Raw genomic sequence first — 17,288 nt, forward strand, 5'->3', positions numbered from 1 at the left:
CCCTTTGTTTTTACGGCCTCTGGGGTTAAAGTCCGTCCAGCTTTTGTCCAGCTGCTGTCAATGCGAATATTTGTAGTTTATGTTTTAATATTTTATGCACTTGCCTGCCAATTGTGCGCATCGTTTGAATTATGGCCTTTATTTGACCAAAGCAAATAATATCCAATATCAATCATAGGCCATAAAAAGGTTGTTTTTCACACTGGTTAAACAGGAAATGGTTTAGCGAAGTGCCGACATTGGGGATTGTTTGTAATGTTGTCAAATAGTTTTATTAAGCCCATGACAATTACAGATTTATTGAATTTCTTTACTTCTTTCTCTGCGATTTTATTCCTTTTTTCTTTCAGCTATCTGCTTTTAGGATACATCATAATTTGGAGATGCAATGAAACCATAGCATACTTTTAAGGGCTTACAGTTTATTGGAGTGTAGAATTCGTGTGTAGAAAAAGGATCGAATGTCAAAGGCATGTATAATATTTGCTGATATGTAAAAAACTTGATTTCAATTACACTTTTAGAGTGTGAAAAAATTCGATTTTGTAACAATAAAACATTAAAAGTGCCATGTAAAAATCGGACTAAGTGCACATAAGTTATTCAGTTGCGTGCGACGTCGACACCTTGCAACGCAGAAGGGAATCCCCCTGAATGTTGTAGCTAATATAGTGGCTCTAATTATTCATGCCACTAAAATGTTGCCAGCAACATGTTGCCGGTTGAATTGCGTCGAGAGCTCCACGAGCCGCACTTGAAAAATTAATGAGAGCCACTCGAATCGCTAATCACATGTAAGTGAAGCGTTCTCTGGCCAACCCTCATCCATGGAGGAGGGTTCCTGGCGGACGGGGGAGAACAGGAAGCGCCTCGATTGCCGGGGCGTGGATACATTAAACACTCGAGGGTTGCGTTTTTGCTGAATGCCATTGTTTGATTTTTATTCATATTACACTTTCACAATAGAAAACTTAGCCCTATGTCGGATACAAAATATTTCAATTAGTTGGTAGGCCTAACTAAATTCGAGGGTTGCTCAGCCCGCAATTCCGTAAACTATATCACATGTACTTATGCATAGAACAAAACAAATTCCTAATTACTTTCACCTATCGTTCCCTTTGCAGTTCGATATTATTTGACCCGCCCCATGAAACCCCGATTAATAATTATTTTCTATATCTCAATGCTTTTCGCCTGCAGACTCCTCAGGATGCCGAGTAGCTGCAGGGACTCCAGCGGCTCGAAGTCATCTGCATAGCGCACTGATGAGGGCTTCACCACATGACGCTCCCTGGGCATATCCAATACCAATGGCAGTTGTTCGGCCATCACGGAGTGGTGGGTGATCAGCGCTTTCAGGCTGGTGAACTGTTTCTTGGCTCCCTTCAGGCGGTACATCTGGTTCCGGGTGGACTGCACGGGATAGGTCTTGACCTTGTTGTTCCTCTCGAGTCGCAGGACCAGTTCGAAATGTCGCGGCGTACTGCGTCGCAGAAGAAAGCTTCCAGGTGTGGCCTGCTGCAGGTGCTCCAAAGCTGCCTTGGCCGTGATCCTGGGCTGATACCAGGGACACGCCAGGAGCTCCGGCTCCTCGTCCTCATCATCGTCGGAGTTCTGGTTGGCGCTGATGTATCTGGTGAATAGAGGTGCAGCTCGACGGCGTTTGCTCATGGTGTTGGGGGAATTCTCAGCTAAGAGTTGACAGCAATCGGAGATTCCAGCGTCGGAGTCCTCTTCTGCCTCCTCATCCTGCTCCTCTTCGGGATTGGAGTCACTGCTTGGCTGACTGCTCTGCCAGCAGTTGAGGGACAGCAGGGACTTTTGGGGTGATCGTTTCGGCGTGGTTGGGCTGCTGCTGCTGGTGCTGCTACTGCCGGTGGAGCTGCAGCTGCAGTCCGCATCGCGTTCCTCCTCCTCTTCTTCCGCGTCGGCGTGGTACGAGGAGTCGAGAAGGTCCTGCTAAAAGAAAGGAGAAAAGCCAATTAAAATACCATTCAAAAGAAAGGGTTCTTCTGGTCTTGATATCACTTATGAAAACCTTTTTTCGGTTAACCACAATATTTAGCCGAAAATGGTTCCGCATATTAAAATATTATTTTTCAAAGATAAAATGGGATTCCTAGTTTGCTAATTATAGACCAGTTCTTAATATAAATGCACCATAAACAATACACACCTCATCATAGTCGCTTGTGGGTTCTTCGTTTAAGATCTGCTCTTTATGCGAGGGTTGCGCGAAGAGTTTGCGCTGCAGAAAACTCTTCATGCTGTCGTAGACCTTGTGCGTGCGACTCTGGATCGGTTCCTGTTTATCCATTTCTCCGGCGGCTGGGAATTGCAGCTTGTTGCTCCATTCATCGCACTTCTCGAAGGACGAGTCCTTATTGTACTGACCATAGATGTCCGAGTAGCCAGGACATTTGATGGCATTGCGTAGCTGTCGGGCGAGAACAAACAAGATGGATTTTTTTTTGTTAGTTATGGTCAGGAAATTTGTAGAAAAAGTGTTTGGACTGTCCCTATAAATCTTATCTACGTCGGAGTTTCCCATTTCACTCGAAGGACGCTCTTATGCAACAACCGCGCAGATAACACACACTGCCATCCCATTATCCCGGCTTTGTTCTGTTTTCGCCTTTGTTAGGCCAATCCCCTTCTCAGTCCTATTTTCGTTCCCATTCCCTTCTGAAAACCCCATGACTGCTTTGCTAATGCTTTTGGGTCACTGCTGCTGTGATATCCTTGTAATGCGCTTGCTCTACTTGTTCATTGTTGTACAATTTGCCAGTCCGTTGTTTTCCCTGCTCGTATTTGCCTTTCATTTCGCTTATAAAATATTCATATGCAGCGCCTGCGGAGGGTTGCTAGTGGGTTCCTTTTTTTCAACACCTACTTTGGCTTTAAAAATGTTTAAATAGTTCTCACCTTTACGTGGGAGAACTCAACACTTTAGTCGGTGTTTGTTTGAGGTAAATGATAACCGTTTTGATTGCTTGTCAGTTAAGGTCTTGATATCTAGACTATCAATAGAGTAATTCCTGGTAAAGAAACTAAGTGCAAGTCTGAGTATGAAGATGGCTTATAATGTCCACTGAATCGAAAGAATGATTATGGATTTGGATGCCACCACCTCGACCTCTTTAGCTTTCCCGTAATTCCAAGTGCAATAACATTCTTCTCCCTTCAGATGCACCCCTCGTTTTTGTGCATTGTGAACCGAAAATTCATTGCACCCTTCGGCACGCACACACCACTCGAAGGAAAAATGGCAAAGTAATGAGCAATCGATTGAAAAGGAGTGCAGGACACAATGGAAATCCGACGACCAGGTAGAGCTCGAAGTTGAAATTCGATTGGAATTCGATTGGAAGTGGCTGGGGTGCTTTATAATTCCACACATTCAATAAATTAGAGGTTTGGGAACGCAAACAAAGGAAGTGCAGACATAGAACTTCCGTTGCAGGCCATCGCCATTGATTTGCATTTCCAATATCTTGTTTATATGTGAACAAACATGAAGAGGCCCCCAAAAACTGTTGCTACATCTTGGCCAGTTGACCATTAATTCCTGGCCAACGAGCCATGGCCAAAAGAGTTTTCTTTGATGTGGCCACGCAGCGCATAAATCTGTTGAAAGTTGTTTTTTTTTTCGGCTGTGGGGTAAAAGCGGCGTGAAATGCCTCAAAAGTGTACCTTTTATCGGCTTAAATCAAACACAATGGGCCAACAAGCGTTTAATGGCTACGATTCTTGCCAGCTACATGAGTTTTAATTTATGCAAGGCAAGTCCGAGTCAAGCAAAAGAAAGGGGAACACTGCGGTAATTTCAATGATAATAGATCCCAAAGAAAATTGGGATCGAAATAAAATCCAGCACACAGTAGTGGCTCAAAGGTGTTGGCGTGCTGGCCCTGTTCATCTTTGATGGTTTGATGGTGTTCGTGCTAATGCAATAATCATAGGTCTATCCCCTCCTCGACCCAATTGGTTTTATATTCCGATCCTGGCCTGCGGAAAGGTTGAGCTCTAATTGATGATGAAACAGCGCCCCGGGCCGGCTTTCCATTCCATTCTTGGTCAAAGAGCTCTTTTGTTTGGCCTGCGAGGTGTTAGCATATTTTCGTAATCAAAATGTGTTACAATAAAAACTCAGGTAACCGAATCGAGGCACCTTCGACAGCTGACGGACAAGAAGGTAGGTAGAGGACCCTTTGGTCTTCGCCCTGCGCGTCTTATAAAAACAGTTGTTAAATTTTCATTTATTGTGCATTTAGATAGAGGGGGTACAGAAATTAGTTGAAGTGCCCGGAGTGAGTCGATGAATTTATTGAAATGTTTCCTTTGTGCGCCACTCGAGGTCCCACCGACATATGCCTGAATTTTTGAGCTGGCTGTGGAAAATCAAGCAGCTGCTGAAGGGTCTTAAACAAAACAAAACCACCCTGCCACTCAAGCAGCCCACAACTTTCCACCTTCGGAAGTGGTTTTCACTGGCAAACTGGTGGCTTTTAAATTGCAACCGCAATAACCGACTAACCGGCTACTTATCCGCTCACAAATTGGGCAATTGCCAAAGCAGCTGTGCTGCCAAAACAAAACTCCTCCCATTCCAGTTGCCATCCCCCTTAAAAATACCACCCATTCCAAAAATGCTGCACCAAGTGTATCAATGAAATTTTCGAAAATTCCTTAAGACATTTTCCTATCGAAATTAGTAATATTTCATTTGGCTCCGGGCCATTAGTCGTGCGTTTTTGAATACTCTGTAGTCATCTCGCTTTTAGTTCCAGCTAATTTGACAGTTTTATGCCACACCAAAAGAATCTCAAAGTGATCCCAGCACGGACACACGTGTCGGGGCTTTCAAAATGTCAGAGATACATGGACTTACGAGTAGTTTATGACATTTTTTAAAACACGTCCCGCACACATATCTCCCCCAACTCCCCCCATCATCTATGAACGAACAAATTCGGTTTTTCAGTGAGTTGGTTTTTCATTTAGTTGGTTAAACGAGTTCGTTTTTGGGACTCGTAAAATGATTTTCTCACTAATTTAGTTTAGTATGCCAGGAAAAATGTTTATAGTTTCAGCTTTTTGGTATGTTTTGTAAATTTTTTATTACAATTATCTTTGCCTTTGGCTGGAAAATCCTTTGCTTAGACACATGTGGCGTGTGGCATTGGCTTTTTTATGGGCCTCCCTTTGTATCTTTTTTTCTGTGGCATTTTTATAGGTGTAAAAAATTGGGTCATATAAAAATTTATTGAAATGTGAATCGAATTAAGCTGTTTCTTTTCAGCCGTTTGTTTTATGCGTGTTTAAAAACCATTTTGATGGGTTTATTAAATGCAAATGAAAATTGTTGAAATTTTAATTGCGTTTTATGGGCACATCGCTTTGGGGCTGCTTCTCTGCTGCGTGGGTTTTTCAAGAGATGAATCTCATGTTCTTTATATTTTTTGAAGAGCATAGGCAGGCAATGAACTCTTGGACTTTATCACTTTGAGAGATGGTGAACAATTTAATTAGAGACTCTGACAACTTTTTCTACAACTCCAATACGTCGGCTCTTGTGTGTGTGGAAAGTCTAGTAACTGGGCTTGCAAATAGTTTTCCCCGAGTCTAGTCGTCTAATGCACACAAATCCTTGGTGGGAAGCCATATGAAACTCAAACACGGACAACGGACTGGTGATAACGATGATGTTGGCTAGCTACTCGGTACTCGGTACTCAGTACTCCGTTCTCTGTTGCCGGCTGATGGCCAGACTAAGCCAAAACCAAAAACTATTTGTAGCCAGCGGAGTTTGGTTGGATCAGGGAGGGGGAACATGGGGCTAGGAGCTGAAAAAGAAGAGGTATTGAGTTGGGTTGGGCGGTTCGGATACCGTTGAAAGCTTTTTTGCATATTTGCATTACATTTTCATGGCGTGGCATGTGGCGAGCAAAACGAAGAGAAGCGAAAATTTATATTGAGTCGAGCGTAAAAATAACAATGCAGACAGTTGATGGTCGAGGCGGCAGACGGCATGAAAATAAGTGAAATTGTTGTTTACTCAAAGCGACGGGACCATTCGGTAGTTGGGCAAAATATGGAGCATAAATTACAATGCATGCAAGTCGAATGCAGTCGCCGGCTATTTAATTATGCTCATCAATTTGCGCAGCCTGCAGATTGCAGTTTCCCCAATAAATCTTGGGGCATTGTGAACAAGGCGTCTGCTTCGAAATTCCTAATTAAATGCACTTAAAAGCGATGCAATTAATTTTCTATCCTTAGCATTTCCTCTCCAGGGGCCCCCGAAAAATCAAAGAGTCTGCATGTAAATACATATGTAGAACACGAGCATCCAAATAAACATTAATCACTGCCCTTGAAAGGCAGTCCAGAGGCGAGTTCTTCGGGAAAAGTGCATTAAAATGCCTTAGAATTTAAATGCCTCAGCTCATTGCTGCTAATCGTCGCCAGCAGTTGATTTAATTTTAGCTGCATCTCATCGAGAATTATGAGGCCCATCACGGGATCTCGGCAGTCGAGGAAATCCACTTAGGCAGGGCGTTGAAGGCACCAGAGCATGGCATCATAAGCCACACGAGGAGGAAAATGCTTTCAGCCCGATTTCCCCAGCACAAATCGCTTGAAACCATTGTCTGTTCAGGAAAGTTTATGCGGAAGCTGATTTTCGAATTTTCCAAATGCATAAACTGTGGTATTTGCATGCCCAAATTAATTATAAACGATTAGCTGCTGATGAATATTTAACAAAAAATTTTAAAGCATCATTAGGCTTAAATAATAAAATTAATTAACAAATGTCTGTCTACTATTATTTGTGTAATTAATGCTGCTTTTTTTCTATTTAAATATTTTTTTTTGTTTAATTATATTAGATGAAGATGGGTCCATGATACTGCTCTGATAAATTTTCGTTATACTTGAAGCGGAATATGAAATGACTTGGAAAAAGTTTCCCTTTGATTAATTAATTAAAAAGTGCCTGCCTAATGAAATGTAATCAAATACTTATCCAACGAATAATCTCTTGTTCATAAACACTTTCGAGCGCAGTTCAGTTTAATAAACCCGCTGCAAAGTCGATTTTATCATCTTCGACTTAATTGTCTCCGATTTTAATCTAGCAATATGGTTGCAGTTCCACCCAAACATACGGCATATGGTCAACTCCGACAGAGTCGACAGTTGTGTGACAATTTTATTAGTTCTGGTCCCTCTCGATATGTGAATTTGTCGGTGCTGCAGTTCGTGACGATTCCTGTTTTGTATCTTTGACCCGCGCTAGATACGCGAGATGTCTTTTATCTGTTGCGAACCGGCTAATTGAAATCGTTTGTCAGCACAGCCAGTTGGCTCTGTAAACAGAGTGTGTCTGGTAATAGATTTTGATAACGGATGCGGTGGGGTTTTCGGGGAGGTGTCGAGCGATTTATACTCGGAGATCTAAGGGATATAAGAGGGCGCATTCCTGCACTTTTCAGCTTGAAAAAGTCTTTTGTGGGCCTCGAGTCTTCTTGGTAAAACAACTCCCGTTGCGGCCACACCCAGACTTCCCGTTTCAAAAGACAATCCTTTTGGGAGCCAAAACAACCAACACCTACACCTAAAATTGAATGCGAGACGAAGAAGATAGATTTTCATAGATCAAAACAAAGAGAATCCGAAGAGACGAGATACAGAAGGCGATGGGTGTCAATTCCAGTGAAAAATGACTGGATGAAAAATGCAAAGGTCGGCATAAAAGGAGGCGGGGGCAAAACGCAAACTGTCATTCAGTTTAAAATTACAAACTTTTCTCTCTCTACTCTCCTCGTCGTGGTTCTTTTAAACAAATATTTTGATAAATGCTGCTCAGATGTCGGAGCATTGTTACGAATGCTATTGTATCTGTGAGTGTGTGTGCAGCAACTACGGATGCCAAGTCAAATAAGCAGATTAGTGAAGCAAAGTAGCTGCGGTCTTGAAGGAAAGTTGACTTTGCATTCAGGTAGCTGAAAAGGCAGTTTGTCTTAATTAAGCTATCGCCATAGGGCCTATCGCCTTTCGGGCATCGCGGCTAGACGATAAAGCCTAGTTAGCGCTTATCTGGAATCAAAAACAAATAACATATGCGCCTTGTTTGCATATAGAAATGCATTTTGTCAAATCAAATCAATCACTATCTTTATGAGGCCAACATATGTTTTGATTTCAATTCCCGAATCGGGCAACGTTGCTGTTTGTTCTACTTATCGCCAGAAATCAGGCTGCATTTACAATTTGATTTATTTGAATTCAGATTTACGCTCGGCTTAGGTCGCCAACTATCGCCACCCCCTCTATTCGAACGCCCTCTGTTTGCATATATATGTGTATACTTTGATTTAGTTTTTATGCAAATCATATTTATTTGGCCCTATGTGATTTAGTGTTCCACTGATTTACGTCGACAGTCGAGTTTATTATGCTGCGCTGTCGTTGTTCTTGTTGTATCTGCGTTGTGTGGCCGAGCTGTTGTTCGTGGTATCTGTGACACTAAATCATTTTAATTGTTGTCGTTCGTGTTTTGAATACGGCCATGCCCCGTTTCCGCCCCTCCGCCGGTCGACGTGGCGGGGAGTTCACTGTAGATAGTGCTAAGTGTGCGTGGGTGGTTGTCCAAAGAGGTATTTCGATGGTGTGTGGGGAGTGTGAAATGTGCATAGACTGTTAGATTCTACAGAGATCAGCTTGAGTCATCAAGGGCATGGATATTTATAGAGAGGTATTGGGACTGCGGAAGAACTTTCTCATGGAACTTGAAAGGATTCTAAAGTATGTTTAATGCATCCGCTTGTATATCTTTAACATATGTGAATACTGCGGTGCGTAGTCGAAAGCTATTATTTATTTATAATTAGCCTGCCTAAAGGACCAAAAAAGTCATAAATCTCAACTAAAATACATAACTGTTCTTTAAGGGGCTCGGTACTTTAGGTGTCTTAAGACTTGCATTATATCTGAATCTTACCATTTTGTTCTTTTGCTGAGTATCCTTTTTGCTGGTGTTTTTGTTGATGCCATCCGTGGCGCCAAAGCGATTGTATTGGAACAGGCGACCCATTTTCTTAAGATGTGAAGATAACTCTTCGGATTTGTTTACACTTTGCTCTTTAAACACAAGCACAATATGCTAAAGTCGTAATTTCAAGAACTTTATGCGCCCTTCACGAGTGTTCAATAACTTAGCGCGTAAATGGTATTTGAATTGCAGTCGAAGTCCGGCGAGTGTTGAGTTTCGGTTATGGGTTCGTTTCGAATTCGAATCCGTACTCGGATTTTGAGTCCCGGGAGCGATACGAGCGATCGGTTCGAAGTGCGCAGAGGGAATGAAATCCACGGGGCGACTGCATCGAAAAAGTACAACGGAAAATGAGCACGAGACGCAGAGCAGAGCGTGGAACCAGAAGCAGAAGAAGAAGAAGAAGTGGTGTGGTGCGGCGTGTTGGTCGGGCGGGGGTGAGTGTAACAGGGAGAGAGAGTGAAAGGAGAGAGAGCGGCAGAAAGGCAGGGAACGAGGGCAGCAACAGCCGCTGAGATACAAATACAAATTTCATGACGGGCAAGCCGGCGTTGTTCATGCATTTACCGCTAGTTCATTCTATGCCTCTCTCATTCGCTGTGCCTGTGTGAGTTGGTTTTTCTTCATTTGACGTACTCAAAGCACTCATACACACAAACACACACAAGCAGTGGAACACTCAAAACAGCAACAGCGCAAATAGAAGTAGAAACCGGAAAGTGAGACAAGTCGACTTTGAGATACCTGGTAAAGTGCTGCCTACTTCCAGGCGTTTAAACACCATATCGCTATTTAGAAAACGTTATTTCACATTATTCAGAAAAAAAATGTTATATTAGTAATGGAATAAATTTAGGAAACCTTTAGAGTTAAAAATGTCATTCCCCTTATGTCGATACAATGCAGTATACCCGTCTGCTCTATTAATACCGGGTATAAAAACCACGCCAACAAAAAGCGAAATGAGAAAAATTTACTACAACCAACGGAAACTACACTGAAACAAAAAGAAGCAGCGAAAAGAAAGACGAGACAAGGCTGTTTTGGGCAGCGGGCAAAGTGAATGAAATGGAAATGGAATGAAATGCGAGTTTGAGTGACTGACGGACTGACGATGAACCTTGAGGGTAGGAAAGTCAGTCAGTCAGTCATTCATTCATTCGGTGTGCGAGTGAGTGAGTTGGTGAGCGGACGAGCGGGCAAGTGAGTGGGTCTGTCACTCCTCAACAAGTTGAGTCCCCCCAGTGGGTGGCTTGGGTGGTTGTTTGGTTGCAGGGGGTGGCGCCTTTGCTCCATGAGGCGAAAAGGGGAGGGGTGCTGAAGACGGAGCGGGGAATTTGGCCCGCTGGCGAGTCATTCATTTTGGACAGCAAGGAAGCAGCAGTAGAATCAGGAGCAGATTCCGATTCAGATTCCGAATCAGCATCAGAAGCGGCAGCAGTGGCAGCAAAAAGCGACAGAAGCCCAGCAGAGTTTTGACTCTTCATTTCACTATTGACAGATAGCGTTCTTATAGCTATGATCAAATTTATAACGAAATTGTAATAACGAATAAAGATCATTAAATTTGATCTTATCCTGGCCACAAAAGACAGGCCACCATAAAGAACTTAAATAATTTTTGCTGATGAATTACAGATTTGTGTTTAAAGAGAATATTACTTATTAAAAAGGTTGAAAAATCTTCATTAATGAAGTTAAATCACTTATTTCGTTTTGTTATCCCATTTAAATGATACGATGTGACAAGCTCTACTATAATTTTGATCGCAGTCGTGTGTCCTGAATGAGTCCTTGCCTGTAAAGGTGTGTAACTGTGTGTGTCAATGATGCGCGCTCCACATTTGCCTCTGTGTCCTGTGTGCTGGTTTTACACATTGCCCTTTGCTTATTTGTTTAACGTCCTCGTAATCGTACGTAGCTGCTCTATGGCCATATAGCCACCCATTTGGGATGCATTTTCCGCCAGCCGAGTATGCTTTTTTTTTACCTCTTTATCAGCCGCACTACATTGAAACTTTCATCGTGTTTTTCTGGTCTCTTTTTTTGCACGAGCATAAAATAAACACAAAAACTTTGCAGTCTCATTCAGCAGTCGGAACCAAAGTACCGCCAGCCCCACCCCCGATTTTCCCAGCCCCTCGCCATGACTGGCCGTAATTATCATTATCCTTTCGGCTCTCTCGTTTTGCGCTTTTCATTTTTCCGTGTGCTGTTTATACAGGCAACTATGGCACTTTAATTGAAGTCAATTTTTTATACTTTGTGGCTGCCCTGGCAACTTTTACGACCGCCCTCTCATTTTCCCGCAGCCATTTTCATTGAAAATAATTTTGCAACTTATTAGCACCTCCGGAAATTATGAGTTCAAGTTTTTTTGTGGCTTGTTTACTAGCAGCGCTTGGCTTGCTCCCATTTTCGCATTTTATTATTAATTGAGCTGCTCCGGTTTGGCTTCAGAGGTTTTCCCCTTTTGTTTACTTAATTAGCGCTTCGGAAGGATGAAGGCTGAAACTTGCATCAGTGCCTGGAGAAGTCCTGTCGTCAAGAGTTTTGTAGAGTCCGTACCAAAATCAGGCTACGTTTCCAGTTAATTGGAACTGTTTTTTTGCAGAGTTTTCGGACAGCTGCAGTTAATACCTGTAAGGCTACCTTAATAAATCATACAAGTGGAAAAACTAAAATCCCTTTTTTGTGACTCGCATGGCGGCTTAGTATTAATCCTATATTTGGATATTTTTACCCCTGATCACGAGAAATATGACCCGCATTGCCGACCCTCGTGAACGAATAATTTTTTATGGATATCAAAGCAGGGGCCAGAGGAAATCACAATTAGATTATAGCATTAATAAGTCGCTTTAACAAATGTTCAAATTTTCCGCTCTGTACAAATCACCGCCACCCCCAACCCATCGACCTTTCACTTAGCTAAGCTGATATTTTGGCAACAGTTGCGAAAATTGAATTCGGTTGCAGCATTTAATAAAATATCCCATTGTATGCTATGGTATCGATGAGAGAGCACTTTCGGGTCTCTCAAGGAAAGAATACATAAATCAAGTGCAACCCCCTGACATTGGCAGCTGGAAAAACCGCCTTCCACCAACTCCTGTGTGAATTGCAGTTTCATTAGATAGAAAGCTTTTCCATCTCTGAGGTTGATTTGTCATCACAATAACATCAATTTCAAGTCGGGAATTTACACAAGAGCATTTGATTTTTCCAAGTGAATGTCGTGTAAATTTAGCCAGCTGTTGCCTTTCCACAGCCCGAGTTTTCCACAACTCGACTTTTGCTACGCCACCGCCACTCCAGTCGGCACTTAATGTTTGTCAATTATTTGCAGTAATTTGCAATATTTCTAAATGCTTTTGCCGAGAATGGTGATCCGCCCCTTAAATTGTTTTTAATGGCCATTTGCACTTAAGCATTGACTGCAATAACACCCCCTCAACGGAATGTAATGGCTTCATTATTGAGAGCAATAAATGGCCTACAAGAAAACTCTCGGTTGCCTGTTTGTTATTGTTGTTCAGGTCGTTGGGTTTTTCTGATTTAATTTATAGTCGCAGCGCGTAAAGAAAATAAAATGATATTTATTGACAAAAGACAAGCCCAAGTTGATTTCTCACTGAACGGCAGGAGGTCGATGGCAAGTGTTAAAAATGTAGTTATAGATATATGCGCCGAAAAACAATTTGTTTGCTGGAAAAGCCACTCGAATCGTTATATTCCGTGGGGCTTTCCCATTGAAAAAAAAAAAAAAACATTTGGACTGCGGCGCCTTTGTTTCCTTTAAGATTTTCCACATTTATCTTTTATCTTTAACCCGATTCTCAAGTGACTCCAGCAATTATGTTTATAAATGATTTGTTAGGGGTGGTCTGGTATTCTGGAGTTCTGGCATTCCGAATGTGAGTGAAGTGTTTCTGGGTTCTCTGGTAATCCTTTATTTTATACAAGCACCCAGAATTATGTGTGAAAACCATTAAATCGTAGTTTAATTGTTTTCTGCTCTTGTCAAAGCCTCTGGGGCACTGGATTTTTCGGATCTTGGGTTTTTCCATTTTCAGTATTCTTCAGTTTTGGTTTACGACTGCCGGCAAGTTCAACGGATTTTTTAATTGCTGCGCTTTGCGTTTTGGTTGATTTTCAATGTTCTCGTTTTATTTGTTTCGGTTTTCGTTTCGTTTTTCCCCCTTTTTTTTCGCCCGCCCCCTTGTCATAAATCATTTGGGGTTTTCATTTTCGGGGGGGTGGGAGACAGCCTGGTATTTTGAATAATTTTTGTTGTTAATTTCTGTTTTGATTTAGCTCCCAAGAAGCGGCAAACTTGCGTTATTCATATTTTATAGCACATTAACTTGTCTCGCCGATAATTTTGTTTGACATGGTTTTAGTGTCTGCCCGCGGGAAAAGCGAGATTCTCCTTAGTTAGCGCTTCCCGATCAATCAGTCATTTATCAAAGTTTCTTTCACTTTACTTTTCCCAGCTGCCCCGCCCCCATTCATATTTCTTGTGATAAAAAAGCCCGCTGGATTTTGGGAATTTCTCACACGTTTCGTTACATATCAAATATGTGGAGTTTTTTCCCCCATCCCCGCTATGTTTGTTTTCTTTTTCCTTCTACGTAATGATTCCGATAACGCCCACATTAACGAGAACTTTTCGTTTTTCCCCCGCACACGAACAATGAAAACGATTTTCCAGCAGCACAAACAATTATAGCGATGCATAAATTAAGCACAACCCAATGTGAATAACTAATTTCCTGTACGGCAATTACTAAAAAGAGAATTCCACTTTAATTCCGATTCCAAGAGCAAGACCAAGACCACAACCAAGTGCGCATTAAATAAGCATATTTGGATGCATGATACACTTAATCGCTGGAAAAATGCTTGGAGGAAAACCCGAAATGCACCATAAAAAACGTGACAAAATGCCAGTTTGTGATAGCGAAGTGTGACCCTGTTTTTTTTCCGAGGCGCAACTCACAAATTTATGCACAGAAATCAACCACAATGAGAGTGTGCTCGATAAGGTGGAACACGACGACCACCACAGATCGTTGCGTTTTTAATGCACAGCATTTTTGATAGAGGTAGGATCGGGGTTAGGGCCTTTATTTACCTCCATACTTCAGAGCGGACAAATAAATCGTAATTGGCGTACGAGGGTTTCTTTTTTCTATCTTTTTTATTATGTGTGTGTGTATGCTTGATAGGAAAGGACCGCATCGTATCGCATCGTATCGTATCGAGTGGTTCGGTTTTTTCATGCCCATTAAAATGGTAAGCTGGAAAACTCGCAGCCTAGCGTGAAAAACTGAAAAGCAGGCCAGAGAAAATTCCGATATGGCGTTTTGCGGTTACAGACCGTTTTTGTTCACAGCCCCTTACCCATTTTCCCATCTCCCGGAAGTAGTGAAGTGTTATCGCGATCACAAAATCTCTGATATCTGCAGTGTGCTGCTGAAGGTGCCGTTTTCCTTTGTTTTGGCTCGTCAAGAGATATGGTAGGAGATAGGATCCCAGGAGTGCGAACAGCTGCCCGTAGTTTGCTTACGGGGCTTGCCGAATTTTTTGCGATTATTCCGGAACGATAGCGAAGCAAAACCGATTCGAAATGGGATGATAACGCTTAAAGGTTACAAATCATTATTCGGATGTCAAACAAACAAAGGCGGGATGCACAAGTTTCGTATAATTAATGAAACTTCAAACGTAATGCACTTTTATTTAAAGATCTTGAGAACATGCCGAAATTGAACATTTTTAATTTATATTATGCTTTATTTGTAGTCAGTTCTGAGGGTTTCATCATTATCTAAAATTAGTTTCAGTCCCTTAGGGGAAGCAAAGTTCTCATATGTAAGCACTTAATGACCAGCAATACCAACTAACGACTGCCTTAGTGACCCAATTTTCCTGGCCGATATGCTGCCTGCTTGGAAATTTCATGTAGTGGAGAAAACCCACCGAAGATTAATGAACTACAAAAGATGGGAACACAAATCATGTGAAATTGGAGAGAGCCAAGGAGACCCAGAGTTATATTTCCAGAAAAGAACAAATGTGTGACAATTTCTCAAAAGGAAAAAGGATGCGACTGCTCTCCACGCAGTAGGTGTCACGGCCAAGTGAGAATGTCACACTTGCAACTTAGTTGTATAAAAAATATGCCCCAAGACCCGGACAACGATTTTGAATCAGACTAAGGACACCTTCCACGCCTCATGACGCGACATTCCGGCGCGACCCTTAAAGGTGCATTTACGACAGGAGAAATAGAGAGGTTCGGAGGTTGAGAGGTCCTGGTACGTGTGCGTTTGCCGCCAGGATGTGGCATAATCAAGATGAAGACATGTGCAGTCGTTAGGCTTGTTATCCTTTACTTAGCCGTCGCCCTTCCTGTGGAAATTAATGGCCCAGCCCAGCACAGCAGCTGCCAGGCCCAGACTTTTCCTCCTTCGAACATTTGAATATGAGCAAGGATGTAATTTGATATTTTTCCCAGACCGAAAATCCCGTTCCGTTCGCAGGAAGTGCGACTTGTAATTTTCGATATGGGCGCCTCCTGTTTGTTTGGAATTAATGAAATTTAGACATAAAAATGTATTTCCACCACGACAGGCAAACAAACTGAAGATGGTGAAGAATAGATAGCACTCTCTCGTTTGAAGTGACTCATGAGGGTAATCAGTGGAAATTGAGTTATCCTCGAGGACATATGGATCAAGTGGACGAACGGACCGTTCAGGGAAATGAAATAAACTTTGACTTAGTTTTGCTAAACGATTCTGATTTGTTTGTCCAGCAAAAGAAAAAGTTTCCCCTGATTTGCGAAAGGTTCTGCGTTTTCAGGCCGACAAAAAAAGAAAGTTCTTAGGTTCCTTTGTTGTCGACTTCAGTAGCGCATCCCACACACGCCTCTTGTTATCTCATCAGACTCACCTATCCCCTAAGCCTCCTTTTGCCAAAAAAAAGGGAAAATCTGATGAGTGAAAGATGCAGCCAGACAAAAACGCGAAACGAAATCCGCCTAATGCGATTTTCAAGTGGAAAGCAATGAGAATGTCCTTGCAGCCGCCGAGTGCTCATCCAAACTACATTTTCTCTCATTTTTCAAGGCTGCACAGCCAGTGAAAAAAATCAGAGACAATGCCAAAAACTGGAACAAAGCCTTTTGCAAAAAAATAAAGGACCAAACAAAAAGAAGTGCCTGACTGTCTGGACGGCTTGCGAGCGCCGCTGTCAGGATGATGGGTGAGTCCTGGCCCATTGTCGTTGTGTTTTCAAGGACCCAGGATCTAGGCATAGACCTAGACATAGACCTAAATGAAATTTTTGGCACCGCTCTAGGGGAATTTATAGCTTCGAATCAGCAGGAGCACGGAACCGGGAACAAGGAGGGACACCAAGCAGTTAATGACGTTGCAATGGAAAACAAAACGAGAAATAATGAGTTTTCCCTTTGTGCCTGTGTCGCCGTCTATCAACCGCAACATGCAACACACACAATCAGAGTCAGCAAAGTCAATTCCCGCACTTCTCTGGGGCAGCTGCGCGATTGTTTTCGGTCCCGAAGCTACCTGTACTTCGATTACTATACGTATCTACCATATCCTTTGGCACAATGGCCAATTTAAATGCTGCTGTCAGCAGGCAGTCCTTTTTTTGGTTTTTGGCCAAAAACGACGAGTCAACAATGGGCCAAGTAAATTAAAAGAAAATACGAAAATTCGTGTTTAATGAACCGCGCCCCAATCATAATTCCCGAGCATAGCAGTCGAGAGAACAAGAGTGTCAGATACACGAGAAAACTTTCAGACAGCTGTCATAAGCAGAGTGAGACCTTCGACGAGGGACTTGTCAGTCAGTCACTCGGTTCGCATCTATATCTTGTGGATGGATGTGCGATCCGGCAAGCGGTCCAATTAACCCCCTTTAGTCCAACGCCTCGCCCCTCAACGGACTCAAAAGTATTTTCGTATTTTTGTATTTTCGTATATCGTGTTTACTTTGGTAATTCAAATGCATCGTTTTAACCCTTTCGTGTTGATGTCTTTTAAATGCGAGCTGGTCCGGACTTCTGGCTGTGTAAATATTGTGTTTACCTCGCTGTCATTCAGTCAGCCAAAGGCACCGCAGCCAAAATGAGCTAGGGATGGCAAAGTGAGGAGTCTATATCTAACTATTATAATAGATAAAAAGAATATAG

General features: G+C 42.4%; 1 protein-coding gene and 1 long non-coding RNA gene across 3 annotated transcripts; both read right to left on the reverse strand.

The window, feature by feature from the left end:
* Positions 1-910: 910 nt before the first annotated feature.
* Positions 911-9,373, reverse strand: CG10479 (uncharacterized protein). Of its 2 annotated transcripts, none has more exons than NM_139749.3 (3): positions 9,011-9,373; positions 2,180-2,440; positions 911-1,959 (listed from the first exon to the last, which is right to left on the reverse strand). In NM_139749.3, exons 1-3 carry the CDS (start codon positions 9,101-9,103, stop codon positions 1,177-1,179), a joined length of 1,137 nt encoding a protein of 378 aa, NP_648006.1. In that variant the 5' UTR covers positions 9,104-9,373; the 3' UTR covers positions 911-1,176. The 2 variants fall into 2 exon arrangements, with proteins under 2 accessions (NP_648006.1, NP_001261458.1); NM_001274529.1 differs by having other exon boundaries at positions 911-1,962.
* A 7,662-nt stretch (positions 9,374-17,035) lies between these two features.
* lncRNA:CR45439 (long non-coding RNA:CR45439) lies at positions 17,036-17,236 on the reverse strand. Its single transcript, NR_124804.1, has one exon. It is a non-coding gene; the product is annotated as a long non-coding RNA:CR45439 (long non-coding RNA).
* Positions 17,237-17,288: the final 52 nt, after the last annotated feature.

This window comes from Drosophila melanogaster, chromosome 3L (genome assembly GCF_000001215.4).
Source record: "Drosophila melanogaster chromosome 3L".
Taxonomy (NCBI): Eukaryota; Metazoa; Arthropoda; class Insecta; order Diptera; family Drosophilidae; genus Drosophila; species Drosophila melanogaster.